This window comes from Passer montanus, unplaced genomic scaffold (assembly GCF_014805655.1).
Source record: "Passer montanus isolate IOZ18808 unplaced genomic scaffold, ASM1480565v1 scaffold44, whole genome shotgun sequence".
Taxonomy (NCBI): Eukaryota; Metazoa; Chordata; class Aves; order Passeriformes; family Passeridae; genus Passer; species Passer montanus.
In genome coordinates this window covers 1087278-1114564 of record NW_024369262.1, presented here as the reverse complement: position 1 = coordinate 1114564, position 27287 = coordinate 1087278, and the positions used below count along the sequence as shown (strand labels likewise).

The 27287-nt window shown below is 53.6% G+C and overlaps 3 protein-coding genes across 9 annotated transcripts in view; 2 read left to right on the top strand and 1 right to left on the bottom strand.

The window, feature by feature from the left end:
* Positions 1 to 294: 294 nt before the first annotated feature.
* Positions 295 to 10548, top strand: LOC120507689 (ras GTPase-activating protein 4-like). Of its 5 annotated transcripts, none has more exons than XR_005628824.1 (20): positions 296 to 448; positions 4803 to 4859; positions 5306 to 5419; positions 5713 to 5774; positions 5891 to 6020; positions 6293 to 6374; positions 6522 to 6653; positions 6731 to 6822; positions 7051 to 7174; positions 7281 to 7434; positions 7712 to 7776; positions 7970 to 8077; positions 8152 to 8338; positions 8526 to 8663; positions 8767 to 9090; positions 9166 to 9303; positions 9382 to 9517; positions 9583 to 9703; positions 9781 to 9830; positions 9918 to 10009. XR_005628824.1 is itself a non-coding variant. In XM_039720642.1 (20 exons), the coding sequence occupies exons 1-20, from the start codon at positions 297 to 299 to the stop codon at positions 10037 to 10039; spliced, it is 2493 nt and encodes an 830-aa protein (XP_039576576.1). In that variant the 5' UTR covers position 296; the 3' UTR covers positions 10040 to 10548. The 5 variants fall into 5 exon arrangements, 4 of the variants coding, with proteins under 4 accessions (XP_039576579.1, XP_039576578.1, XP_039576576.1 ...); XM_039720642.1 differs by having other exon boundaries at positions 7970 to 8082; positions 9918 to 10548; XM_039720645.1 differs by lacking the exons at positions 7051 to 7174; positions 7281 to 7434 and having other exon boundaries at positions 295 to 448; positions 6522 to 6608; positions 6684 to 6822; positions 7970 to 8082; positions 9918 to 10548.
* Positions 10549 to 10584: 36 nt separating this feature from the next.
* On the top strand, positions 10585 to 12235 carry LOC120507692 (DNA-directed RNA polymerase II subunit RPB11-a). The gene is made up of 4 exons (XM_039720651.1): positions 10585 to 10745; positions 10901 to 10990; positions 11079 to 11253; positions 11711 to 12235. Exons 1-4 carry the CDS (start codon positions 10693 to 10695, stop codon positions 11744 to 11746), a joined length of 354 nt encoding a protein of 117 aa, XP_039576585.1. The 5' UTR covers positions 10585 to 10692; the 3' UTR covers positions 11747 to 12235.
* LRWD1 (leucine rich repeats and WD repeat domain containing 1) overlaps positions 12123 to 27287 on the bottom strand; it is a 15536-nt gene continuing 371 nt past the window's right edge. The window contains exons 1-16 of one of the 3 annotated variants that reach the window (XM_039720649.1): positions 27172 to 27285; positions 25732 to 25874; positions 23616 to 23850; positions 22292 to 22411; positions 20920 to 21072; positions 20079 to 20240; positions 19091 to 19432; positions 18348 to 18474; positions 17991 to 18100; positions 17309 to 17516; positions 15776 to 15848; positions 15542 to 15682; positions 14794 to 14888; positions 14065 to 14226; positions 13303 to 13427; positions 12123 to 12503 (exon numbers count right to left, since the gene is read on the bottom strand). In XM_039720649.1, coding sequence (XP_039576583.1) covers positions 12363 to 12503; positions 13303 to 13427; positions 14065 to 14226; positions 14794 to 14888; positions 15542 to 15682; positions 15776 to 15848; positions 17309 to 17516; positions 17991 to 18100; positions 18348 to 18474; positions 19091 to 19432; positions 20079 to 20240; positions 20920 to 21072; positions 22292 to 22411; positions 23616 to 23850; positions 25732 to 25811 — 2274 coding nt within the window. In that variant the 5' untranslated portion in view covers positions 25812 to 25874; positions 27172 to 27285 and the 3' untranslated portion in view covers positions 12123 to 12362. Of the gene's footprint in view, positions 12504 to 13302; positions 13428 to 14064; positions 14227 to 14793; positions 14889 to 15541; positions 15683 to 15775; positions 15849 to 17308; positions 17517 to 17990; positions 18101 to 18347; positions 18475 to 19090; positions 19433 to 20078; positions 20241 to 20919; positions 21073 to 22291; positions 22412 to 23615; positions 23851 to 25731; positions 25875 to 25982; positions 27133 to 27171; positions 27286 to 27287 lie in introns of those variants that run through there. The other 2 variants (XM_039720648.1, XM_039720647.1) reach the window with 2 other exon arrangements.

Here is a 27287-nt window from a genome sequence, read left to right as displayed (position 1 = left end):
GGACACACCGGGGGGACAGAGTGGGACAGAGGGGACCGAAGGGACAGCGGGGACACACCGGGGGGACACACCGGGGACACACCGGGGGGACAGAGCGGTGACACAGCGGGGACACACCGGGGGGACCCCGCGGGACCCCGGCAGCGCGGGGAGCCCGGCCCCGCCCACCCGCGCAGGCCACACCCCCTGGCCGACAGCCGACAGGATCGCCCAATGGGCGCCGCGGATGTGCTCTGAGCCACGCCCCTTTCCCCGCCCCCGCGCGCTGATTGGCGGCCGCCGGCGCCGGCCCGCACATGGGCGCTGTGCGCGGGGCCGCGGGTTCGAGCCGCGCTCGGCGCGTTGGCCCCGCTCGGCCCCGCTCGGCCCCGCTCCCGCCCGCCATGGCCCGGCGCAGCGCCCTCTCCATCCGCATCGTGGAGGGCAAGAACCTGCCCGCCAAGGACATGTGAGTGCCCCCGCGGCGGCCGGGACAGCTTCGGGGCGGGGGCATCCCGAGGGACTCGCCGCTTTCCCAGGGGGGCTGCGGGGTGTCCCCCCAACAGGTCCCTGATGGGGACACCACCCTCGGGTGGCCTTAGAGCCTCCTCCCTGCTTTGGGGGCTTGCCCAGAATGGTCTGGGGGGCCCCCAGCAGTGCATGTGGCTTAGGGGCTCAGCCCCAGGTGGGTTCAGGATCCCCTTTTGGGGTGTCACCCCTCGGGCTGTTCCCTCCAGGGTGGCTTTGGAGTTGTCCTGCATTGAGGATTCCCCCCAGGGAGGCTTTAGGGTCCCCCCCAGCAGTGTGTTTACTTTGGGGGTTCCCTCCAGGGTGCATCTGCTTTGGAGGTTCCCCATAGGGTGGCTTCGGAATTCCCCTTGCTTTGGGGGTTCCTCCAGGGTGGCTTCATTGTTTCCTTGCTTTGGGGGTTCCTCCAGGGTGGCTTCGCTGTTTCCTTGCTTTGGGGGCTCCCCCCATCGCAGCTTTGGGACCCTCTCGCTCGGGGGGTTCCCTTCAGGACCCTTTGTGTGCCCCCAGCAGTTCTCAGCGCTTTGGGGGCTCCCTCAGCAGGGCTGTGATTTGGGAACCCCCCGGGATGGGGTTGAGGCTCCCCCCGCGCTGTGGGACGCCCCCAGCCGTGTTTTGGGTACCCCAAGGGGGGCTCCCCCGGTGCTGCCCCGGGGCAGGGCTGTCCCCACCACGGAGGGACCCTGGCAGGGACCCCAAAGGAGCAGAGGCTGTCCCAGCGCTGTGTCCCCATCCCGGCTCCATCCCAGGGGCAGCTCCTGGGTCGGGATTTCCCTCCCAGAAATTCCCGGGGCTCCTCTCCTGGCTCTGATCCTTATGGGGCCGATGTGGGGACAGCAGGGGGGGCCCAGCTGCCACCGAGGCAGCGGGAAGCTGCTGAGGAGCGCTCGGCAGCCGGAAAACCAACAAAAATCCCTGCAGCCGTCATGGAAAAAGAGGATAAACAAGGAAAGAAACATGACTTTTTTTTTTTTTTTCTTTTTTTCTTTTTTTAAATCCCGTGTGTCAGGGCCTGATTTTTAAATCCCTTGGCACAGCTCCCCGCCGGAGCTTGACCCAGCACGGGCAGGCTCTGGGTTTTTTTTTGGAGGCTCTGGGGTTTTTTTGGGAGGTTCTGGGTTTTGGGGGAGCTTTCCGGACCGGGGCTTTGGGACAGAGCGAGGGAAACCCGAGCGCGACCTTGGCCGGGCTGCCCCGGCCCCCGCCCGGGATCCGGTTCCCGGCCCTGGCAGCGCTCGGGGATCGCTGCTTTCCTCCGGGAGTTCCCCCTGCGGGGTGTCCCCGCTGCACGGGCGGCTCGGCCCCTGCTGGCCACGGCCAGGGGTGATGGAGCACCCCAAATCCCCGGGGGGAACCCCCAGATCCCACAGGATTGGGCTCAGGGAGTCACTGGAGCCCCCCCAGATGAGGCTGCCAAATGTTCGTCTTTATCCCAGGAAAGCAAGGGAAAGGGTCTGCCTGATTTTTTGGAATGGTTTTTAATTTTTTTTATTTACTTTATTGGTTTTTAAATATGACATGTAATTTATTTTATTTGAATTTCTGGGGGTTTTTTTATTATTTTAATTTTAGGTTAATAAATAACATCAATAATTTTTCATCTTTAATTTATCCTAATCTATTCTATTTTTATTTCAGTATTTTCACTTTTGAACTTTTTATTTCATTATTTTTTAAATTCTTTTTTGTTTCCTTTTTGCCCTTTTTCCTCTTATTTATTATTAATTTCTTCACTTATTATACCTTGTTTTATTTTATTATTTTGTTTTATTATTTTATTTTATTTTTTATTTTATTTTTTAATTTATTTTTCTTTTATTTTTCAATTATATTTTAAATTTTTATTCAATTTTTCTTTTGTTTTTCTTTTTATTTATATATTTTTTCTACTTTAATTTTCTTTAATTTTTTAATTCTATTTTTCTTTTCTTTTTTCAAATGCCACTTTCCTTCAATTTATCACTCTATTTTTTCTTCCCTTTTCCAGTTCCATTTTTAATTTCAATCTTTATTTACTCATTCTCACCACCCCCCAGGGCAGAGCAGCACCGCTGCCTCCACCAGTTAATTTTTAATTCCATCCCCGCGCGGCTCTGCTGCCGGAGGGGAGGCTGCGGGTTCCTTCCCCCTTCCCCCAGTCCTGCCTGGGCTCATTTCCTCTTTCCAAAGCCCTTCCCCTTTCCAGCTCCTTCCCCGCACGCAGCCGGGTGCCCAGGCCAGCCCCGCGGTGCCACCAAGCCCTGGCGACATCGCGGGACGGGGATGCTGCGCGGGCGGTGCCTCTGGAGCGGGGATCCCTCCTGGCCCGGGGGCTGCGCGGGCTCGGGCGGATTCTGCCCATCCCTCTTTGGATCCCGGCACACGCCGCTCTGGGGACACGGCTCTGCCGCTGTCCCCGCGCTGGGGACACGGCTCTGCCGCTGTCTCCGCGCTGGGGACACGGCTCTGCCGCTGTCTCGGGTCTGGGGACACGGCTCTGCCGCTGTCCCCGCGCTGGGGACACGGCTCTGCCGCTGTCCCCGCGCGTTGCCGGGCGCAGCCGGAGCGCGCAGCTGCTCCCTCTCCGCCTGCCCGCTCCCGGCAGCGCCCGTGCTTGGCACAGGGCAGGAAATGTCAGCAAGGGGCTCCGCTGAATGGCACTTCAACCGCGGCTCTCCCGAAAATCCGCTCCGCAGGGCTGGCACGAGCGGCCGGGAGCGGCTCCTGGCAGCCGGCTGCATCCCATCCCGCTGGGAGCAGGGCTGTGGTACCCGGGATGCACAGCCCGGAGAAATCCCGAGAAATCCCGGCTGCCCTGCTCAGCAGGGCAGGGAGCACCCCAAACCCTCTCAGTCCCCTCCAGCCACTTGTGAATCCCCCAAAACCCTTTTCAGATGCCCTCAAAACCTTTTCAATCCCCTCCAACTCCTTTTGATTCCCTCAAAAACCCTTTTCAGTCCCCCCTACAAATCCTTTCAAACCCCTGTAACCCCTTTTGATTCCCCTGAAACCCCTTTCAGTCCCCCTCAAAACCCTTTTCAGTCCCTTCTAACCCCTTCTGATTCCCCCCAAGAACCCTTTCAATCCCCCTCAAAACCCTTTCAGTCATCTCCAATCCCTTTTGAATCCCCCAAAACCCTTTCAGTCCCCTCAAATTCTTTTTGATTCCCCCCAAACCCCTTTCAGACCCCCTCAAAACCCTTTCAATCCCTTCCAACTCCTTTTGATTTCCTCCAAAACACTTTCACTTCCCTCTAACCCCTTTTCATTCCTCCAAAACCCCTTTCAGTCCCCCCCAAACCCTTTCAGTTCCCTCCAACCTCTTCTGATTCCCCCAAACCACCTTCTGATTCCCCTCAAGAACCCTTTCAATCCTCCTCAAAACCCTTTCAGTCCCCTCCAACTCCTTCAGTCCCACCAAAAACCCTTTGGACTCCCCCAAATTCTTTCACTTGTCCCCAAAATCCTTTCATCCCCCCCAGCAGCTGCCTCTCCACCTCTCTGGATTTGGGATGTGGAAATCACTCGATGCCTGGGGTCGCCCCACATGTGCACCCTCCCTGTCCCCAGGACACTCGTGGCTGCCTGGCAGTGCCTCTGGGGTTGGTGTTAATGAGTTCTCCGTGCTCCAAGCCGCTCTGTGCCACTGGGATGGGAGCCACAACCTTTCTGTGATCTTGGCCACCCCCGGTCCTGGCTCCTCTGTCCCTGCTGAGTCCTCACCCCTGACCCTGTTTCTGATGAAGCAGGGCAATAAGCTGTAAAACTGTGATTCTTTTTTGGCAAGGGTGACTTGGCTTGTCGCCAGGGAGGAAGCACAGACAAAGCATGGTGGTGGCTGCCCTTCACACCCTCTCATGCCTGGGGGTGTCCCTAGGGCTGTCCCCATCCCTGGGGGGTCTGGGGACACCCTGGGGCTGGAGGAGGCTGCTGAGGCCTCACTCCCTGTGGGTGAAATTGGGCTGCAGGTGCCTGAAGCTGCTTCGGGGAAAGGGTGGGGTTTGTTTGCTCCTTGCCTTCCTGCGTGGAAGAGGAAAAGCCACTTCTGGCAGCGGCCAGACACGGTCAGGGAGGAGTGGCCCCGGTCTGGAGGCCAAGCCAGGGTCACCCTGTGCTGGAACTGTGGCCGGGTCCCCGTGGGAGCCTTTGGCAGCCTCTGCTGGCCAGCCCCACCCTCGGGGCTCGGTCTCTGCCGGGTCTGTGGGGGCTCTCAGGGCTGAAGGCTTTGGTCACCCCTGGCCATGAGAGCCCTGTGGGCTGGGGGGTGGCCAGCCTGTGGCTGGTGGCACTGACAGAGCTGTCCCTTGTCCTTCCAGCACGGGGAGCAGTGACCCCTACTGCATCGTGAAGATCGACGATGAGGCCATCATCAGGTGGGTGGCCCAGGTCCCTGGCTGGTCCCAAAAACTGCTGGAGCCCCAAACCTTGCTCCTGGCAGGTGTCTCCATCTTTGATCCTGGCAGGTGTCTCCATCTGCTGCAGGCACATTATTGTTATGATTATTATTAAGATCATTATTTATTATTATTATTTATCATTCATTATTGTTCCCTGCTTTGGGCTGAGATGCTCCTGCAGACACAGCAGTGTCTAACAGCTCATGGCCCCCTCCCCTCTACCCCAGCCCTGTGTCTGCCAGCCCAGAGCCACAAGACAGGACAAGGACAGGGACAGAGACTCATCCCTGCCCCAGCCAGGTTCCAAACTCTGGGTGCTGCCCCCAGCCATGTGTCCCCAAAACCTGTGAAGGTCCCAGGGCTGGGGGGTACCCCTGAGAGGGGCCCTGTCCCCTGTGTCAGCAGTGCCACCTGCCCCACAGGACTGCCACGGTGTGGAAGACGCTGTCCCCGTTCTGGGGGGAGGAATACGAGGTGCAGCTGCAGCCTGGCTTCCACAGCATCTCCATCTACGTCATGGACGAGGATGCCCTCAGGTGTGGTGGGGGCTCGGCCTGGGGACTCCGTTGGTGGCTTTGGCTCCCTGCATGCTCAGCCTGGTGCTGACACCAGAGAATCCACACCTGGCCACGCTGCCCTGGCCTTTGGGACACAGATGGGTGAAGTTATCTCCCAAGGACATTGTCCAGCTGGCAGCAGAGGGTGGCTGATGTGCTCCATGGGGACAGACACACCATGGTGGGCCCAGTCCAGGATCCCTCAAATTGGGGGCTGTGCTACCTGGGCACCAATCCCATGCCATGTCCTGCTTCCCACTTTTGTTTTCCAGCCGTGATGACATCATTGGGAAGGTCTGCATCACCCGGGACATGCTGGCAGAGCACCCCAAGGGTAGGGCAAGAGTGGCTGGGGGGTCCCAGGAGGGACCCATCTCCCACCCCTTGGACAAGCTGGTCCTGACGGGTTCCCCAATGACCCCTTCGTGGGGACCCCCCCTTTTCCCACAGGATACAGTGGCTGGATGAGCCTCAGCGAGGTGGACCCCGATGAGGAGGTGCAGGGGGAGATCCACCTGCGGGTGGAGGTCCTGGGCAGCCAGGGCAGCCGGCGGCTGCGCTGCTCCGTGCTGGAGGCCAGGTGAGAGGGGACCCGAGGGTGACAGGGGCTGTGTGTGCAGCGGGGGCATGGGTGCTGAGTCCGAGCTGCTCCATGACTCAGTTTCCCTGGTGTATCCGGTCCTTTGGGTGCAGAGCACCCTCCTCATCACCCACGAGGTGCTGGGGCAAGGTCTACCTCATCTGCAGGTCTTTGAGACATAGATCTTGAGATTCCCTGAGAGGGGAGGGGGTGCCACGGGTGCCTGTAGGTATTTTGGGGGGTTGCTGGTAAATTTCCCTTCTTCTTGTCAGGGATCTGGCCAGGAAGGACCGGAATGGTGCCTCTGACCCCTTTGTCCGCCTGCGCTACAACGGGAAGACACAGGAGAGCACCGTGAGTGCGGCTTCAGCACCCCCAGCCTGCCGGGGTGCAGGGGGAATCAACCCACGGGGAAGCCCAGGGCCACCCCTGTCCCCCAGCTTGGTGTCCCTGAGGGATAGACCCACACAGCAAGAGAGGACAAAGCTGTGGCCTTTGCAGGTGGTCAAGAAATCCTGCTACCCTCGCTGGAACGAGACCTTCGAGTTCGAGCTGGCCAAGCCCGCCGGGGAGAAGCTCTGCGTGGAGGTGTGGGACTGGGACCTGGTGGGCAGGAACGACTTCCTGGGCAAGGTGAGCCCCAAACCCTTTCTGTGCTTCCAGGCTCCTGCCCAGCTGCACACCCAGCCCTCTCCTGCCCTCCCTCCCAGGTGGTGTTCAGCGTCCAGGGGCTGGAGACGGCCGGGCAGGAGGAGGGCTGGTTCAGGCTGTGCCCAGACAAGTCCAAGCCGACAGAGGACGAGTGAGCTTTGGCACAGGGTGTTGGGGTGTGCTGGGGGTGGTCCCAGTGCCTGCAGGGGCATTTAGGGAGGGGGGTTTTCCTGGGAAGCATCAACACTTTAGAGGGGCAGCCTGGGGTGTTGGGCCACCTCTTGGTGAAGTATCCATCCATCCATCCATCCATCCATCCATCCATCCATCCATCCCTCCATCCATCATCCATCCACCCACCCTCCCCGTGCTCCTGCAGGCGCCGTGGCAGCCTGGGCTCGCTGCAGCTGCAGGTGAAGCTTCGGGATGAGACAGTGCTTCCCTCCCACTGCTACCAGCCCCTGGTGCAGCTCCTGTGCCAGGAGGTGAAGTCGGGGCGCCAGGTGAGGGGTCTGTGCCCAGCCCTGCTGCAGCACCCACATCTCCCAGCTCTGTGCCGTGGTGCCTGCCTGCCTCGGGCTGTCACCTTGTGGTGCCTCTTCCCCCCAGGATGGCCAAGTGCACCTGGTCACCCTCCTGGACGAAACCACCACGGCCGAGTGCCGGCAGGAGGTCGCCATCAACTTGGTCAAACTCTTCCTGGGCCAGGGGCTGGTCAAGGAGTTCCTGGACCTGCTCTTTGAGCTGGAGCTGGCCAAGCCCTGTAAGGCTGGAATGGGGAGTGGACCTGGAGGCTGCCTAATCACCTCCTGAGGCTGCAAAACCTCCAGGGACTTTTGTGGGGATTTTTTGGGAGTGATGGTTGAGGCTCAGCCATCACACTGTGGGATCTGTTGGGCTCATCCCAGCAGTTCATGGGGTGAGGCTGGTGGAGGAGCAGGTGGTCTGAGGTTAGGAAATCCCCGTGTCCCCCATGGGGGCAGGGCACAGCCTCTGGGAATGACCCCCATGACCGCAGCTGCCCTGTGGCTCTTTTGCAGGTGAGCCCAACACTCTGTTCCGGAGCAACTCTCTGGCCTCAAAGTCGATGGAGTCCTTCCTCAAGGTGCCACACCACCCAAAACCTGCTCTTCCCAGCTCATCCTGGCCCTGGGCTGTTCCAGGGGAAGAACTGGGAGGCTGCTGTGCTTGTGCCTTCCCCTGGGGGTGGGAGGCTGGAGAAAATCCACTGGGTGACCCTGGGGGTGTCGGTGCCAAATCTGCGGCCCATCCCTGTCCCCTGTGGGGTCCCTCGGCAGGTGACAGGGATGCCATACCTGCACTTTGTCCTGGGCCCCACCATCGCCCGCGTGTTCGAGGAGAAGAAATACGTGGAGCTGGACCCCGGCAAGGTGGAGATCAAAGACGTCGGGTAAGGGGCTCGTGGGGCGGCGGGGCAGGGCTGGCACAGCGCTGGGGGTGACAGTGACGGTGCCCGCAGGTGCTCGGGGCTGCACCGGGTGCAGACGGAGGGCGAGGTGATCGAGCAGGGCCGGCAGCACCTCCAGTCCTACCTGGGCGAGCTCCTGGACGCCATCGTCAGGTCGGCCCCGGCGTGTCCCCCGCTGATCCGCGCCGCGTTCCGCCAGCTCTTCCAGCGCGTCGGGCAGCGCTTCCCGCAGCACCAGGTGGGGATGGCGCGGGGACAAACGGGGACATCCCCCGGGGACAGCGCTCTCTGGATGCGGTCCCCAGCTGTGGTCATTCCCTCCTGGGCGAGCAGCAGCCCCGGCCACCGGTGCATCGCTGCTCGTGGGGCTGTCCCACGCTGGGAGAGACCCTCACGTGTGTTCCCCACGCCCTCGGTGGTCGCAGCACGCCAAATTTGTGGCTGTCACCAGCTTCCTGTGTCTGCGCTTCTTCTCGCCGGCCGTGATGACGCCCAAGCTGTTCCAGCTGCGGGCCACCCACGCGGACGCGCGGACCAGCCGCACGCTGCTGCTGCTGGCCAAGGTGCGCCAGGGGCCCCCGGGCCGGCCTTTGGGGGGCCCGGCTGGCTCTCGCTGCGGCCAGCCGGCTCTCTTTGGGGTGACGCTGCCACTGCCGCGCTCCCCAGGCCATCCAGCTGGTCGGGAACATGGAGCCGGCGGCCGGGCGCGCCAAGGAGCCGTGGCTGTCGCCGCTGCTGCCCGCCCTGCAGGAGGGCACCGCCCGCATGCGGGACTTCATCACCCGCCTGGTGGGCACGGAGGAGGAGCGGGGCGAGCAGCAGGGCGAGGGGCGGCCGCTGGGGCCCTCCCCGGCCGCCGTGAAGGAGGGGCTGCTCCTCGTGCACAAAACGCGGGGCAAGGGGCCGCTGCTCGCTGCTGCCGCCGGCAAGAAGCTCCATTTCTGCCTCACCGGGGAGTCGCTGAGCTTCGCCAAGAGCCCCGGGGCGGAGGTACGGCCGTGCTGGGGGGCGGGGGGCGGCGGCGGGGTGGCGCTGAGCCCTGTGTGTGTGTGTCCCCTCCATCAGCGCATCGGTGCCATCGCCCTGGGCGACATCCTGGCTGCCGAGAAGGTGGAGGAGAAGAGCTTCGGCAGCTCCCACGTCATGCAGGTGGTTTACCTGGCCTCGGGCGGGCAGCAGGAGACGGCGTACCTGCAGTGCAAGGTGCGGCGGGGACAGCCCGCGCGGTGGCACGGCCCGGGGGGCGGCACAGCGTCCCTCTGACCGTCCCCAACCCCGCAGTGTGTCAACGAGCTGAACCAGTGGCTGTCAGCCCTGCGCAAGGTGTGCGGCAACAACCCGCGGGTGCTCCGCTCCTACCACCCCGGCGTCTTCCGCGGGGACAAGTGGAGCTGCTGCCACCAGCGCGACAGGACAGGTGCGGGCAGGTGGCCCCGGGGACGCTGGGGTGTCCCCAGGTGCGGTGACCCTGCTGTCCCGCAGGGCTGGGCTGCGACCGGACCCGGCACGGCGTCACCCTGCAGGACTGGAGTGACCCGCTGGAGCCCACGGTGGAGGCGCAGCGCCTCTTCCAGCACCTGCAGGGCCTGCGGGACACCCTGAGGTGAGCCCCGGCCGCGGGCCCCCGCCCTTCCCGCGGCCCTTCCCGTGCTGCCAGCTCCCGTCCTGCGCTCCCCGCAGGGACAAGTACTGGGAGCTGCTGGAGCCGGAGCGCGCCCGGAGCGGCCAAGGTGGGTTCGGTTCGGGGCGTCCCCGGGTCACAGGGCTGTGGCGGTGACCCGGGGGGCTGTGGGGGTCACCGTGGCTGTGTCCCGCAGGCGCTGCCGTGCCCGAGGCGCTGAGCCGGCTGCTGGCGGCGCTGGCGGAGCTGGAGCGCTGCCACCGGCGGGCGCAGCCCCCTCAGGCCGCGGGCCCGGCGCTGCTGCGGCTGCAGGCCTGAGGGACGCGCTCCTCGGCGCGGCTGGCAATAAAGGCGCTTTGTACCCACCCTGCGGCCTGTCCGTGTGTGTGCTGGGCACGGGGCGGGCTGGGGCTGCCCGGAGCCCTGCTGCCGGCACCGCTGGCACCGCTGGCACTGCCGGCACCGCTGGCACCGGGGACAGCGCCCGCGGCCTGCTGGGCCATCTCTGCTGGCAGCGCTGCTGGCCGGCTGAAAGCGCTGCTGCGGTTCTCTTGGTGGTGCTACCGATGGTGGCACCGCTGCCACTGCTTGGTGTCCCTGCTGGGCCATTTCTGGTGGCCCTGCTGCTGGCTCTGCTGGTGCCAGCACCGGTGGCTCTGCTGGCGGCCAGCTGTTGGCACTGGTGGCAGTGCCATGGCGCTGCTGGTGCCGGCTGGGCAGCGCGGCGGTGTCGCAGCGGGGGCTGATGGTGTCAGCGGTGTGTGCTCTCCCCCCGCCCCGGCGGTGCGGTGGCTCTGAGGCGGGAGCTGCCGTGTCTGTGCCGCTGTCCCCAGCCCCGCTGTCCCCGCCGGCGCCATTGCCTGCAGCGGGTCCTCCCGCCCGCCTGGGGGCGCTGTGAAGCCACGAGGACCATCGAGAGGGCGGAAGTGACGTAGAGGAAGCAAAGCGGCGGCCGCCATAGCAACGGCGGGATGAACGCGCCTCCGGCCTTCGAGTCCTTCCTGCTCTTCGAGGGCGAGAAAAAGTGAGGGGATAGCGGGGGGCGGCTAATTAAACACGGGGGGCGACTCACTAAACCCTAACCAGAGCGCGGGGGGCTGGGAGGGGCGGGGGGGGAAGCCCGGGCCTTTCCCCACAGGGCCCTGGATCGCTAACATCGCTGTATCCCTGAAACCGCAGGATCACCATCAACAAGGACACCAAGGTGCCCAACGCCTGCCTCTTCACCATCAACAAAGAGGACCACACGCTCGGGAACATCATCAAGTCGTAAGTGCAGGCGGGGAGGAAATTCCGGGGCAGCTTTGGGGTTTTCCTGCCCTTCCTTTCATTCCCTGGGGTCTCATTCCCGTTCCAGGCAGCTGCTCAAAGACCCGCAGGTGCTGTTTGCAGGGTACAAGGTGCCGCACCCTCTGGAACACAAAATCATCATCCGTGTGCAGACCACGCCCGACTACAGCCCCCAGGAGGCCTTCACCAATGCCATCACAGACCTGATCAGCGAGCTCTCCCTGCTGGAGGAGAGGTTCAGGGTGAGGCCACTGCTCCCCAGACTCCCTGGCCTTGCTGTGCTGTGCTGTGTGCCTCAGAGCTGCTGGGCTTTGGTTTAGCAGTTCATTGTGTTGGTCAGTGCTGCCAAAGCCTGGCTGCTCTCAAGTGCATTTTTATTTTCTCTGGATCTGTATTTTCCCTTCTCATCACTTCTGCTCCGTTTGTTTATGGATTTAGCCCCTGGATGCTCAGGGTTAATCTTCCTCAGACAAAAGCAGGGGGCTGTGACTGAGAAGTGACTCTGGTGTGCTGGGCAAAGGCAGCAGGGCACCAATTTGTAAATCAGTTTTGGTTTCACTTCCAGTGTTCTTTTTCTGGTTGCTGTAGAGATTTGCACTGTGGGTTGCTGTGATCCTCAGGAGAGTCAGGAATGATTGAACACCAACCCCCAGCTCAGTAACAGCTCTTAGCATGTGTGTTTTTGCTTTTGCTTTCCAGGTTGCCATTAAGGACAAGCAAGAAGGAATTGAGTAAAGTGGAGCAGACTGTTACTTCTGAGGCAGAATGCTGTGTCTGTTACTGGATGAAATATTTAAACCTCCATTCATGGCAAATATTTTCCCCCTTGTCCCACCTCTGTTTAATTTTTGACAGCAATATTTTGAATTTTGGTTTGTTTTTTTTTTCCATAGCAGACAGGCACTTTGCCAGGAGGATAAATGTCATGTTGGATTTGGTGGATAAGTCATTAAAGTGATTTTTAGTTTTCTAATCGGAGCCTTAAGGCAGATATTTGTGCTGGGCTGTTGGGGAGGTTGGTGTGGGTACAATTCCAGCAGGAGAAGCTGCTCAGTGACAGCTGCAGGTGAACTCTCTGCTTTTCCTGCCAAAAAGTCCAGGCACTGCCAGCTGAACTGGTACTTTGTTTTATTAGGTGTCATTTCTATAAAACAAATGCACAAATTGTGAAAACTTACAGTAAAAGAAAGCGGATGTTTACAATGAACTGATGAGTTGAACAAACTCTTACCTTGTTTTATTTTTTCTCCATCTGGCACATAAAGCTGCTCTAGAAAACGTTCATGGGCACATGGGGAACAGTCACTAATACTGCACTAGGTGGAAGCAGGGTGGAGCTGTGGCACGGGGACTAGGATTTCTTCCAGATGGCTGTTATGTTGACACTGGTCAGCACCACCAGGTAGGTGAAGGCAGGGTCTGCCACCACGTTGTTCACCAGGACCTCGGGGGGCTGCTCCCCGTTCACCCGCAGCTCCGGCCACTGGAGGATCTGTGGGAGAGCACGGGTGGGCACGTGCCTGGGGGACACGGGGCCCTGGGCCCCCTCAGGCACAGGCTCTGCCTTCTCCTGAGGGCTGCTGGAGCTCTGAGGGTTTAGGGCACAAGGGAAAACAGCTGCAGCCCCAAGGAACTGACTGGTGGCTTGGCAGTGCACTTCCAAAAACCCTGAGCAATCACAGAAAACATCTCCCTGTGACTGAGCAGCACCTTGTCACCCAGAGCAGAGCTCAGTGCCACCTCAGGGATGGGGACTCCCTTCCCATACCTGAATAACCCTTTCAGGGAAGAAATAATGGAACCCTGGCTCACTTCATACCTCAGTAATGTAGCTCCAGCCTTTGGAGTGTTTGTGATTGTCCTTTCAGAGGGACAGGCAAGGGCACAGTGACTGCCCAAAGAGGGGAATACTGGGCAGGAAATACTGGGCAGACAAAGGGTGAGTGAGCACAGGGAAGCACTGAGCCCTTTCCTGCCAGGGAATGTTCTCTCTGGCTTGCCTCCCCTCCCTGGGGATGTGGTGCCTGCACAGCTGTGCCTCTGTGCTCCTCAGTTTAACCAGCACTTTTTCAGGGCTGCTTTAGGAAGAGCTGCAGGGGGTGACAGATTTGCTTTGCAGCTCCTCGTTCCTGTCCCCAGTGAATGGCCTTGGCCACCTCTGGAGATTGCTTTTAATTGTTTGTGAGGGTCAGCTGTGGAAATACAAGGCATGTTCTGGGACAGGCCTGCTCAGGAGGCTGGGATCAGCTGCCCTGGGGTGGAAGGGAGACCAGAGAGCAGCTCAGCCCTACCTGTGTGGGAGAGATCCTCCGCTCCGAGCGCTTCCCCTTCGGAGAGCCCCAGGCCGTGGTGTAGTTGGAGAGGTTGTACATCCACACACTGCCCTTCTCATCCCCACAGAACACGTATTCTTTTGCTGTGGGAGCAGAAGAAAAAGCTGGGAAATGAGTGTGGAGCTGGGAATCTGCTCTGCTGTAAAGGACAGCTGCAGGATCCCAATGGAGGGTGCCCTATTGCAGCAAAATTCCCTTACTGGCACAAAAACATGTATCTACCTTACTCTGAAAGAATTCATTGAAGATAAACCAGCTCTCTTTAGTGTAGAAAAGCTAGTGCTAAATGCTTTGGGATTTCTCTTGACTTCTTTTAGACAGGTTTTGGGAAGTGCTGACTGGATCACGTTGGTTTGTTCCTTGTCAGTCCAAACCCAGCTGCCCAGGGTGTGACATCCCTGCCCACAGATGCACTCAGCATCCCAGTGGCTCCACAGGGCCAGCCCTGAGCTCTGTGCTGTGAAAACCTGTGCAAGAAAGACCCCCCAGCCTCGACTGTCCCCCCTTATCAGGCAGAAGGTGCAGCTGTAATTGTTTATTACTGGTGTTGTCTCCAGCCAGCTGGTGCTGGAGCTGCACTGCAGAGCTGCAGGGGGAGAGCAGAGCTCTGCTGAGCTCTGAAACCCAGGCCTCTGCCTCCAGCTCCACGCTGCTCCCATGGATCAAAGGAGAGCCATGGACAACTGGGCAAAGCATGAGGCAGGAAATGAGTGCTCCTACCTGGACAGGTGCTGAGTGTCAGGTAGGACATGTCTGTTGTGGACCACTCCAGCTCAGCCAGAACAACTGCAGACATTGTCCGCTGGCATCCTTTGCCCTTGGCATCAAAAGACTTGCTCCAGCTCCACAAGTATATGCATCCTGGTTTGGAGCTCTTGGAAACTGGGGAAGAAAGGAGGGGAGAGGCTGTGGCAGCTGCTGGGAAGCAAAGTGCATTGAGACAGAGGTGCTCCATCCAGAATATGGATTTCAAGCCATGGCATCTGATCCACCAGCAACTGTTTGCACCTGCTTTACCTTATTTCAGGATAATTAATTGGAGGTTGCAGAGATATTTTCAGTATTATGCTTATGTTCCTGAGCTGTAGAACAAGCATAAGCTGTTCAGAAAGAGCCAGCCCATGATGTGAAACCCACAATTCCCCTAAAAAAATACTGTTGCCACCAGCCCTTGAGCAGAAAGAGACTCCTCCCTTCCACATTGGCACTGTTTGGCCATGTGTGCTCTCAGCTGATTGCTGGTCCTGTCCAAGCATGGGTTTGCACTCCAGGCTACGTTTTTGGGAAAGACAAGTGACTGTGGGAGACAATTCCATCCTGTGCAGCCCCCCCAAAGCTAAAGAGGCTGTCACACCCCTTTCAGCCCCTCTGCTTGTCACGCTGGCTTCGCCCTGCACATGCTGAAGTGCCCCACTGTTTTTGGGATTGTGCTGTTATGTTTATACTCACCAACGACATCATCATTGAGAAAAGCCAAACCATCAACCCTGTGAGATGTTGTCATGCTTTCCTCACCAGGAAACTGGAATATGGCTTCAAAAGGCCTAGAGCAGGGGGGAAGGGTGAAATCAGCCAAGTGCTGAACAGCCAGCAGTGAAAGGGTACCTGGCTGCAGAGCCCAGAAGGAAACCTGTTTGTTAGTGAGTCTCTTGCCAAGCTCAGGTGAATTCCCAGTTGAATTTACACTTTTGGTCACATGGGTTTACTAGTTCAGCAGAAGCCTGTTTGCTCAAGAGATTGCTGCACTCCATCAGCATCAGGATATTTGTCAGCAGGGCATGACTTTACTTGCTTCTTCCTTGTAATTTTGTCCTGAGCTCTCACAGGGTCCCAGTTTCCTGGGTTACCTCACGTACCCGGAGCAGGGGAGGCCTCACTGTGAGACTGGAAATCAATCCAAAAGTTTACACTCCGTTGCACTACCTGGAGATGACACACCCTTAAGTTTTGGGGTATTGGATTACACTCCTGCCAGCCTTCCTGCAAAGCAACCTGCAATAACTGCAGCTTTAATACAAGCTCTGAACAGTCCTTGAGCATCATGCTCCTATTTTTTCTGGCCACTCTGGGAAGGGGAGGATGTTTTAAGTTTGGTAGGATGTGCAGCTTTTGCTCAGACCTCCTCAGTTAAAAATCAAGCCTTTGCTAGGACTATCGCTTCTTGTTCTGGAAAGCAAATGCAGCTTGTGGTTCTCACCTGCTTTTTTGTCCCTTATCCAGTTTTATGTTCCAGGCAAAACAGCCATTTTCACAGCCTGCCAGCAGGTACTGCTCTGGGCAGGTGGGGACCAGGGCAATCCGTAGGGGGATGGAGGCTGTTTCCAGCACCAGCAGCTGGCTAAAAAAAAGCAGAGAACAAGCAGTTAAGTGGTGCTGTGATGTGATAGTTACAGGCTCTTGGACTGGCCACATCTGGTTTTTGAACCTTTACCTTGCTTTGAAATTGTAGTCGCAGTCTGGAATCCCAATATCCCAGAGTGCAATTCGCTTGTCATAGGATGCAGCTGTGGGACACAGAAGAGAAGCAGGTAGTGACACCGCTGCTCATCTGGCTCTTCTCGTGCTAGCTGGCACTTCTGCCTGAGTCACAGTCACCCTCTAGGGCTCCAGAGAGCTCATTAAGGCACAGCAGCAGTCCCTGAGCTCCTGGCCCAGCACTTCCCAGCCATTGTCACACATGCACAGTCAGTACTTAGTGTTCTCATCCTGTGCTCTAAAGGGGCAGATAAAACAGTTTGTTTCCTGGTGTCCATTACTGACTTGTGGCTTCACAAGGTCTTTAGTTAGTGGCCCTCTGAGCTTGTTTCTGGTCAGGGCTTCAAGTGGAATCTAAAATATGAGTTCCAGCCTCTACTCTCAGGCAGACATCACTTTATTGCACATATCCATGGCTTACTGTGTTCACATCCACAGCAGCTTCCATTGGGAGAGTTAAGCACTGACAAAGGGTGAGAAACATGTCACCAAGCTGATAAAACTGTTTTGCTTCCAGTGTAACAGATTACTCTGAGTAACCTGGACCCTCATCAGATGGCAATCCTCAAACTCAGAATTTATTGGTGTCCCCTCCCCAAAAATGATGCAAAGAATCTCCCTTAATTACTCCAAATTTTTATGAGTCTTGCTGTCCACACCGTTATATGGCTGTGCTACCAACCTCCTTATTCCTTCCACCATCCTCCTTATCCTTTCCTCTGCTTCTGCCTTTGGCACTCCCGAGATTCTTCTTGAAAAGTATCCCCTATTCTAAAAACATTCCACTTTTAATGGTTCATGTAGCACTTTAACCACTCCAGGATGTGGGTAATTGTAGGCAAGAGAAACAATGTGCTGTGGGGTGCAGGTGTGGCCTGAATGGCTCTGTACCAGCTCACTGTACAGCCTGACAATGCAGCTGCAATTTGTAACATGATGGTTCATTACCAGTCCAAGAGGCACAGCGTCTGTGAGCCCTACTGTGTGTGGCAAAGCTCTCCTTGACATCCGGATCTGAATAGAAATCTCTGTCGAGGCATAGAACTCATATTAAAAAAATCAAAGTCAATTAAGCACATTGTTGGATAAAATGAAACCCAACAGCCCATAATAGGCTGCTGTGCTGGAGGAGAGCCCTGCCACTGCCTGGCTCCCAGCTGCCTGCTCTGCCATTCTTCTTACTCATCCCTGTGGAACAGATCCACTACTGGGCTTGTTTGTGGCTAATGTGTGTGTGACAGCCACCCTGAGAGCCACCAAGGGAGAAACAGGAGCTGCTGCACCTCAGCTAAAGAGGCAGGCTCTGGCTGAAACACGCTGTTCCTGCTGGAGATTGCTGCCAAAGGAGAGGAACAATGTTCTCTCCCTAATGCCTGTCTGTGCCTTTTGTTTGTGTGTCCCTGCTTGCCCTGGTGACAATTCCCCTTGTTAAGGAAGCCCTGACTTTTCCACATCACAACTAAAACCAGAGATTCTGAAGCAGACTTACTGAAGAGGTGGGTCTCCTGGGTTGGGCTGAAGCAGACAGTAGCAATGGGTTTTTTGTGAGCCTTTATCTCTCCGTAGCAGAAGTCGGCTGCCACGTGGATCAGTTTGACAATCCCTCTCCTCCCTGCAGCTGCCAGGATGTTGTGAGCTTTCTTGCGGCTGTCGCTGATCACCATTGTGAGGGTTGTCCATGCCACGCTGAAGAACTCCTGGAACACAGGGAAAACAAGGCTGGGGTGACAGAGAACAGAGAACAGCCAGCAGGGTGGTGGCTGTTAGCTCAGAGAAAAGACAACTGTCACAAGTGCTACTCAGGTGGAATGACACGACTGTTTAAGATGGAGCATCAAAACTCAAAACAGCTCTCAGAAGAACATAAACTAAAGAAAGAGGATGTTTATTACTCTGTGCTGTCAAGCAGAGTCAGCAGCCAGACACACCTGTGTGAGGACTGGCAGGCTAATCTCCTAAACTAATAAGAAAATAAACCCAAACTAGGCTAAAAGGATAAGCAAGCAATGTTTATTATCTATCTTCATCTTAACATCTGTCCATACTAACACTTTCAGACCTCTTTGTGATATGTATCACTACAGATTGTAATTATTACAGATTGTGGTATTGCAATTATTACAGATTCTGGTATTCCCATTCAATGCTTACCCTTCTCACTTGCAACCCACCTCTGTAGCCACTTTATACTTTTTCAGCACTGTCCCTGTCTCACAATCAATCAGACAGACAGATTCCCCTCCACAGGTTGCCACGGTTCTGGAGGAGCTCACAATGGGATCTGAAAGAGGAAAAGAACGCGTGAGAAGTTCCCAGGTTCAGGGATAGCACACGAAGACTGCAGCTTATCACTGCCTGGTGCTCTCCCAGTCTCCTGTTTTCAAAATCAAAAGAGAAATATGTAAGCAAGTCTCTTCCTGACAATGGAGACTACAGCTTGAAGGAGCAGGGATCTAAGGCATGGAGTTCCACTGGGATTCCAGAGCCAGGTGGTTCTGGGAATCCTGCAAACTTCTTTAAGAGCTCACCTTTCCTGGCTCCAGAGTCTAGCACTGGCTCGAAGACACAGGACCAGAGCTGCGTTTTAAAATCCTCGCGGCTGTTGCCTTTACTGTGACACTGAAGAAAATGCAATGGCTCTGCACTGACATCCTCCTACAATAAACCATCCACATTTAGAAAATTCATTCCCCTGACATGGTTTGCCTGTGATTGCCTTGACAGAACCCTCTGCTGAACACAGCAATCCGAGTTAAACTCAAATATTTTTCAGCCCATCTGTGCTATGGAGAACAGGAGAGACTGAGGTGCCACAATGCTCAAGACTCCTAAAGCAGCAGGGAACTGTTTAGCAAAGATGTACCCAGCAGACCCCAGCAGAGAACCCCATTTCCTAGAGCAGAGAAATGTGGAAAACCCTTTAGATCCCCACTGGCCCAAGCTGAGGGGGAAAACACCTTTCCCCATGCAGCCCCTGAGTTGAGAGCAAGGCTTGCCAGTCCCATTTCTAAGCACAGGCTGTTTCAGTGCACCACCTCGGAGCGCTGGTCCATCCATCCCCCAGAGGGGATCCACTGGGGTCTCCCGGGGGCTTCCTTCTCTCCCTTGATGCCTCTGAGAGATTTAAAACAATGACAAAAAAAAACCAAACCAAAACTCACAATGTATTTGGCCAACTATGAGCTCCAAGCTGTGCAGAGCTCTGAAGAAACCTGAAGGCAGCTCCTCCCCCTATAAACCAAGAGGCCCAAAGCCAGTCCCAAGGACGTACCTTGCGCTTGGAATTCTTCACGGGGGTCAAGATAACCACACTGTTGTCCTGCTCCTGGCTTTTCTGCTCCCCTGTCATCTGGCTGGATCTTCTGTTGCTTTGTCCCTTGGGAAGCTGCTCTCCATTCTTCTGTGTCCCTTCAGCTTCCTGCTCAGGGGTTGCCTCCTTGGCTGGTTGGTTTGATGTTCTTGGTTTATCAGGAGCTGGGTCATCCTCCACATGACTGGATTTTCTGGCATTATCTGCAGCCTTCTCCTCTGTGTTTGCCTGGGTCTTGGACCTCTTATTTCCAGGGCTTGATTTTGAATGATTTCTTTTCCTCTTGCTGGGTGTTACTGTGACCTATAAGGCAGGTTGTGGTGTTGTCAGGTTCTGCATAAGGTTTTCAGCTTCCCCGAGATGTGCAGATCATTTGTAAGTTAAAGGCATTAATTATTCAAATGCAAGTATCCTCCCACAGTTACAGACTGGGTTCCAGGAATCAGACAGCCCAGAGCTGCAGGGTTCCTAGAGGCAGAAGCTAATGAAAACTACACAGCCAGACTTCTTTTCAGCTCCCTTCCCCTGTCTCAGTTATTTGCAATTTATATACGATGTGGAAAAACAAATCTGGCTTATGTACCACAGGGGTTCAGTCTGCAGCCATTTCCAAGCAGGCAAACACCAGCAGAGCCTGGCCAGGCATCAGCCCAGCTCTCTAATTAAAATATTTCTTCCTAGTGGAGAGGTGGAGTGAGTAGGATTGCACTTATGAAATGTTTTTGGTCCCCTGTGAGAATGGAAGCTCTCTGAGGGAGCAACTTGACCTTCACATTTCTGGGAAAGCTTCAATCTGGCTGTAAAGAAGAACCCTGAGCTGCTGGATACAGGCTGGAGCCTGAGACTGCCCCTGTGGTTACCAAAGGGTCATAAATGTGAAGTGACAAGAGCTGCTGAATTCCCAGGAAACAGAAAGAACATTGCTAATGTAACTGGAAAAATCACCTACCTGAGCCACGTCTTCTGCAGCTTCCCTGGGGCTTTTTGCAGCTTCCCTGGGGCTTTCTGTGCTTTCTTCCTCATTCTCATCCATCTTTTCCTCTGGTTCACTATCAGAGTTTAACTCCAGACCTAGTGAGTTTGCCAGAAACTCTTCTGCAATCATTTTCACCTGAGAAGCAAATATGTGGATATGTTAAAAAAAAAAAAAGATGACTACAAAAAAGCCACAGCATGTCAAGCTCTGATGTGTCATGGCACAAAGAGCTGCTCTGCTGAGTTTTTAATATCTGCTCCCACTATTCTGTGTGAAGTTCACAAGTGGTGGAGGAGTCCCCAGCTGACATTACATGACCCAAGAGCTTCACTTTGTCATGGGCATAAAGAGTACACAGCTGTGGAAACAACAGCACAGCAATAAAGCAAGACAAAGGAGAGATGGAAGTCTCAATTGTATGTATGAACAAACAAATTAAACAAATGTTACAAAGTAAATGGTGTCTTTCCCCACTGGGAGCAGCTACACTTCTGTCATTATCTTCACTCTTTCATCAAGAATAAAAGTTACTATTAAACTAATTTGCAAATAAGTAAGTATTAAGGATACTGCAGTCTGATTAATGAGTACAAGTATCATTATTGCTTATGAATTAAAAAATAATATTTAATGACAGCTATTTCAACTTGGTGCACATTTAGTCCTGGTAACTGCTTAACAAAGCAGTGAAGAAAAAGTGATACTACTTGTGAACAAGAGCACCCAAACCCATGGAGTGTTTTAATGCAGTCCATGCAGAGCAGGAGCAGGGTCCTTGCCTGGAGAGCAGCAGGGTGGGGGGGTTGTGACCTACCCGCCAGCGGGTGAACTCGCTGAGTGAGCTGGGCCCATACACCACATTGGTCTGCACTGACTTCAGGAACTTTTTCTTGATGGACTTCACCTGCTCAGCTGTGTATTTCTCAGGGAGTTGGTCACGGAAGAATTTTTTCCAGTGAGCAGTAACCTAGGCAGAAAGACTGAATTATTTCAACAGAAAAGCACAAGAGAACTTGTGAAAGCATTTAAGAAGTGGCCAACCCTGAGTGCTGCACCCGACGTGATGGAACTGCTTTAATTTATTTCTTCATGTTCAAATGACCACTTCAGCGAAGGAGAAAGTCAGTTCCTCTGTACCAAGCTGGAGTGAGTGTGGCTAAGCAGACAAAAGGCTGCTGACCTACAGGATGCTCACCTGCCAGCACAGTTTCCCATGGGAGTTTCTGGTGAGCAGTAACACATCCATCACCATTTGGACCCAACAGACATTTTTACATTGAGGCACAGGACTAAGAACTGGGCAGGCAGAGACAAATAACATCAGGGAAAGGCATCAGGGCAGAGACACCACAAAAAGAACAGCACAGGGGAGTGTTTGGTGTCTCATTAAACAGCCAGCCATGATCAGTTGTCTGGGACAAGAGGCTGAGCAGCCCTCACAGAGACCCTTTGAGGTTCACAGGTTTTACACAGACAACACTCAGCAGAACTCATCCCTCAGTTTTCAGGATCTGAGTTTTCTCCCACTGTTACACAGAAGGGATTAAGAAGGTCAATTAAGTAGAATACAAACAGTAAGAGCAATAATACACAAGAACAGCCAGCCAATCAAACCTTTTTCATAACTGAACAATAATTTTGCCCAAGATCACAATGATGCCTTGTGGGGAGAATCTGTCACGAGCTAAATTGTGAGTGAAAATAGAGTTCTAAACATTCACAACCGAAGAAGAAAGAACAAATCCTTGTTCCTGGTGAATGCTGGAAAAAGCAGGATTATCCAGAGCCTGGTTTTGTGCTCCCCATTCCTGGGGCCTGGACAGTAACTTAAATTAGATGGGAAGGTGTTTGCAGCTGTTTTGGCAGCACCAGGCTCCTCCCATTCCTGAATGATGATCAGAGTGACCTGAAAAACGACAGGATCAGACACAGAGCTGGCTGGCCCTGCTCCTGACTTAAACCAAAGGCAAATTGCCTGCACAGAACAGGTAGAGCAGATGCCAGCAGTGACCAGTGAAAGCAGCTGTAAAACATCTCCTGGGTGGCCATTCTGCAGGTTGGGCTCAGATCATACCACAGGCATTGCAAACCACTTGAAACTTGTTTGCAGCTCTGTCACTACACTGAGCACAGGATTTAGTTATTTTTGAGGTGTTTAGAGGCTAAGGAAATAGCCCACATCTTACCTTGCTGGTGAGTTTATGGCTGTTGGCACGTCTCACATGGTTGGCCAGTTTGGTTATGTCCTTGCCATTGAGCAGACGAAGATTTTGCAAAAGAAACATTACTTTATAGTCATCATTGAGCTAGAAAGAGAAAACACTGGAGTTACAAAATTTGTACACATGGTGCATGCTTTACCTTTAGTCCTTGATTAAAATACAGCCTCTATGAGAATTATATATTTAGTAAGGAAAAGCCATTCAATAAAATCTCCTCAGGATTTTCAACTTGAATTTCACATTTTAGGTGTGGATTAATGTTCTCCATGAGTTGGGATCTTAAACTGCAGACAGAGCTGCCCAGCCCTCAGGCAGTGCTCACATCCAGCACAAAGTGGGGGCTGTGTAACTGCTCATCTGCTGGGGCTGAGTGCAAGGCTGGGAGCTGTGTTCATATCCCTGAACTCTAACACAGGGGAAGGCCTGTCCTGACAGTCAAGGAATTCCAGCAGGAATTCCTTGGGTCAGATAGGTCACCATGCAGCCACACACATGCTTATTTGCTGTTGCACACTGTTAGTATGTGGGGATGGTGAGTGGCTGATGCCAGTTTACAGCACAAGTAAAATCAGTTGTGGATGTTTGACTTGTACAGTCAGCAGATCCTCTTGGGAGAAGTCAAAACCTAAACCAGACTAATCATCAAGTTTAAACCCTCATCTGAGGACCCACTCTGCTTTTCCAGAGCAGAGAGGGCACTAAACCTAACACAGATATTAGGAAATAGAACTAGCATTAGATATTAGGAAAAAACCCTTTACTGTGGGGATGGTGATGCACTGGCACAGGTTTCCCAGAGAAGCTGTGGCTGCTCCATCCCTGGGAGTGTTCAAGACCAGACTGGATGGGGTTCTGAGCAACCTGGTCTAATGGAAGGTGTCCCTGCCCATGGCAGGGGGTGGGACACGATGAGCATTAAAGTCCCTTCCAATCAAACATTCTGTGATTCTATGTTTCTATAAGGACATCTCTACACAGCCATTACTATCTTTTACACTAGTAAAATTTTTAGTATGAGCATGAGGTACTGTACCTGATACTGCACCTAAGACAGGACTTTGGCCTAGAGAATCAGGAGCTCAAGACACAGATTTTAATATCTGAGTGGTTTTGGGCAAGTCACCTCTGCAGATTGAGAAATAGTGGCACAAAATGGTTAAATGTCACACAAAGGCTGGCTGCTTTCTCAAATGCCCTCGCACTTGCTGCCCAAGAACAATATATAAGAAGTTTGCACAAGTGCTGTTTGTTTGCCTCTCTGTTTAATGTAAGGAGGGGGGTAACTCACTGTCAAGTACACATTGTTCTCATAGGTCAGCTCCTCGAGCAGAGGGAACTGTTTCAGAGCAGTTACATCTTCCAGCTTGTTATTGTTGCAGTTCAGGACACGCAGATCAGGGAGGGTTAGGCTGTTGGGAAATTTGTCCAGTAAATTATCAGAGAGATCAAGTTTCTGCAGGTGCCTGAGGCGGGAAAACAAGCGCGGGTCTAAATCTCCAGTCTTCAGCTGCAGCTTGGACAGGCTGAAAACAAATTAAAAAAAAACCAAAAAACACCCATGAACTATCTGCAGCTCACTGGAGGAACAAATGCTGATTTCATAGCAGAGACAGTCCCACCTGGTGGCATCTCAGTCCAGCACAACTCACTGGGTACAACTGACCAATCCTGGTTTTTCTGCTGTGGTTTTTTTTAGGGTTAATTCAACTATCTCTTGAATTATCACTTCCTCACAACAGAAGCACCATTTTGTTAGCTTTTTTAGTTTTTACAAAGATAACCCAAAAGTGTTTTAAAAATTTTTATTCTATTATTAATCTCAATAAATAGTAAAACACAAGAGATATAAAACTAACTTATTTCTTAGTTACAATAATTTATAAATGTTTTTCAACTTTCTATCAAGTTTTAAGAATTCTTTTCAAATCCATTTCCTACACTGGTGGCAGCATTCTGGATTGTGAGCACAGTGTGGGACAGCTGATGTGTCTGAGCTAGCAGCCACCATCAGAGACTCAGATCCAAAGTACAATTAACCTGCAATTCAGATAATCTCCTAGGGGTTACTGAGCTGTCTGGGAGCAGTAAATCACCAGGAAAGGTCTTATTTTACAGAAAAAAAATTACCACACCTTTCAATGGTTTGGTATTTTATTCCTGTGCAATGTTGATCCAACAAGACAAGCTGTGGCAGTTCAAGACACTCCAGCCTCAGTCTACCCTGTCCATAGAATGCACTACAGTCATTATTTCACAGTTCATGCCCAGTGCAGAATGTGTCCCCAAATAATCTGGCTGGTTTCAAAGAACTAACTTGACAAAAAAAGGTGTTTTTTCCATTTCTTTTATAGTGAGTTTTGCTGCAAAAGCTTCCAATGGTAAATGTAGAAATTCACCTAACAAAATCCCAAGACTGCCCCCAAAACAGAACTTTGTCCTGAAAGAAGAAGTGGTACAATATTGGTGAGGGGAAAAGAAATATTCCTTCTCTGTAAGAAAGTGAAAACTGCATAATATAAGCAGGGTCACTTGGATTTGGTTAGATCATTTAGGTGAGCTAACCAAATCCAAAGGCAGCTTCCAGTCCTGGCAGCCAACATCTCTTGAGGGCACAAGCTTGGGTTCCTTTAACAAAAAGAATCTCTTTCTCTAATAACCAGTTAAAAAAATAGGCTTCTAGATATTAATGAAGTGTGAATAAATGAGACAAATAAATCCAGAAAGCAAGATCCTTTTCCCTTCACTTGCCATCTCAGAAGAGCAACCAGCCAGTCAGAGCTGGTAAGACAGGTTGAGGACAACCCAGCTGGCTGCAGAGCTGTGACTGTGGTGTCCTTTTGGGGAAAAACTCAATGGTGCTCCCCAAACAGACTTTCTGAAACACATCACAGTATGAAGCTGCATGGAGAAAGCCACACTCCAAAAATCCACAGCTTCAAACATCTCCCCACCACTCTGTTACCCAGATTACTGCAGCTGATACTCAGAGAAACATGTGAGTCTCTCACTAAAAATAATTACTTTAGCACAAGGCAAACTAAAAGAAATAACATTAAAGAGTACATGTGAAACCCAAACCCCTGACATCAGCAACAAAACAACAAAGGTGCCAGCCAGAAAGTGGCCAGCTGAGCCACTTGGATTGGCCAGCTCTGTGTTAAACACAGGAAGGACACATATTTACAATGACCTCTGTTAAGGACCTGCATGACAAAACTGTTTTTAGTGGTTTTTAAGTGATTCAGAGTTTATTCTCTCCCTCTGCAATGTTTGAGGTAGCTCTGTGCTTTGATACTCTTTTCTTTTAAGTAAAACAAATGTTTATGGGAAGAAAGAGGCACAGATAAAAAGGCACTGCCAGGCTGAATTCATCTGGAATTTTCCGTGGGCCTGTCTGCACTTACTTGAGCGTCTCGATCTTTCGGAGCCTCGTGGATCTTGGAACTGCTCTTTCCAAAAGAAGTTCTGTGGTAATTTTTGACATCTTTAACCTCCACCTCTCTGCTGGAACCACCAATCAGTCAGCTGTAGGATTTCTTCTGGTTACCTTGATTAAAAAAATAGGAATAAGAGGAAATATTTCAACAGCTCCAAGGGAGGGAAAAAAAATTTTTATGAGGTTATCTAGTGGTTTTGCTGCTGTGTTGGAAGTCACCTTTTCCACTTGGTTGACATGAACATGGCAGAGACTATTATTAGATTGGGCACAGGCTCCCAGCACGCTGATCCAATCCATCTCCAAAACAACAGGGATACATCCCGTGGCTGTTGGAGTGACAGACCTGCTGCAGGTGAAAGCTGCCCATGAGTGATGGCACTCGGGACCAGGACAGCATCACAGGTACCTGTTTGTGCCTCTGCCGGGCTCTGCTCCAGGAATTCCAACACTCTTTCAAACAAAGAGCAGCAGTAAGAGTCAATGCACCTGCTGTGAATGGTTTCCTCCCAAGAAAGTGACACTGAGCTCACTGGCCTGGCCAACTGGACTGACTCTTGCCTGATCACTTCTAAATTCCCAAAAATTTTGGAAAACTGAATTCACCAGCAGAAATTCAAGCACACACCAATCAAGGACATCATTTACTCAAGGACAAAAAAAAAAATCAACAGAGTTCTCTGGTGATTAACTGATGTTTCAGTAGACACACAGACAGAGGAATATGCTGATATTTGGAATAACAGTGCTGACAGGGCCAAAAGAGCTCTACAAAATGACTGGTCCAGGGCTTCCCACTCTTCCTGACAGAGATTCCAAGAGAGGGAAATAAAAGAGAGCAGAGCTCCAAGGCCAGGCTCGCTCCTGTCTTTCTGTGTTAGATCAGTGCTGCCCAAATGCCACTCCAGCACATCGTGAGGGGCACACGGGGCACTGAGCCATCCTTGGGCTTGGTTTCAGCAGCACCACACACCCACAGCACCTGCAACATTGTGTGAAGAGCAAGAGGCACAATAATGTATACACTGAAATGTTGTATACAAGCACAAAGAGCTGAACCGAAACCCAGTTCAAAGAGCAGCTGTTTGCGATTTGATCCTTCAAACGACAGAGCTCTCCCTGGGAGTCAGAGCACAGGGTCAGGCTTGTCCAGCCAGACCTCCCTCAGCTCCTGTGTCCACAATAAAAACGTGACACCGGCGACTGGACGTTCCCATGGCGCTGTCTTTGGCACACTGACCCAGCTGTACAGGGCAGGAGCCCGGGGAAGGCCAGGCACGGCACGTCCCAGCCCAGAGCAGCGGCGGTGCTGCACGGGGCACACTCGGTAACCGCGGGGCTGCCGAGCGCGGTCACTGCCCCGGCAACAGGCCCCTCCTGCCCCACCGCGGCCGGGCATCCCTCTGACCTGAGCCTGCTCGCCTGCAGCTGCCCCGCACCGCCCGGCGCGGCCCGGGACGCGACGCCGCGGCGGCGACAAGGCCACGGATGCCGGGCTGTCCCCACACGCCGGGCCGCGGGGTA

Bases quoted from the DNA above. Each gene is read 5' to 3' on its own strand.
- LOC120507692 (XM_039720651.1), top strand. From the start codon at position 10,693: ATGAACGCGCCTCCGGCCTTCGAGTCCTTCCTGCTCTTCGAGGGCGAG. The intron at 10,746-10,900 runs GTGAGGGGATAG...CTGAAACCGCAG, and splicing joins CTCTTCGAGGGCGAGAAAAA to GATCACCATCAACAAGGACA. The intron at 10,991-11,078 runs GTAAGTGCAGGC...TTCCCGTTCCAG, and splicing joins CTCGGGAACATCATCAAGTC to GCAGCTGCTCAAAGACCCGC.
- LOC120507689 (XM_039720642.1), top strand. From the start codon at position 297: ATGGGCGCTGTGCGCGGGGCCGCGGGTTCGAGCCGCGCTCGGCGCGTT. The intron at 5,420-5,712 runs GTGTGGTGGGGG...TTTGTTTTCCAG, and splicing joins ATGGACGAGGATGCCCTCAG to CCGTGATGACATCATTGGGA. The intron at 9,704-9,780 runs GTGAGCCCCGGC...CGCTCCCCGCAG, and splicing joins GGCCTGCGGGACACCCTGAG to GGACAAGTACTGGGAGCTGC.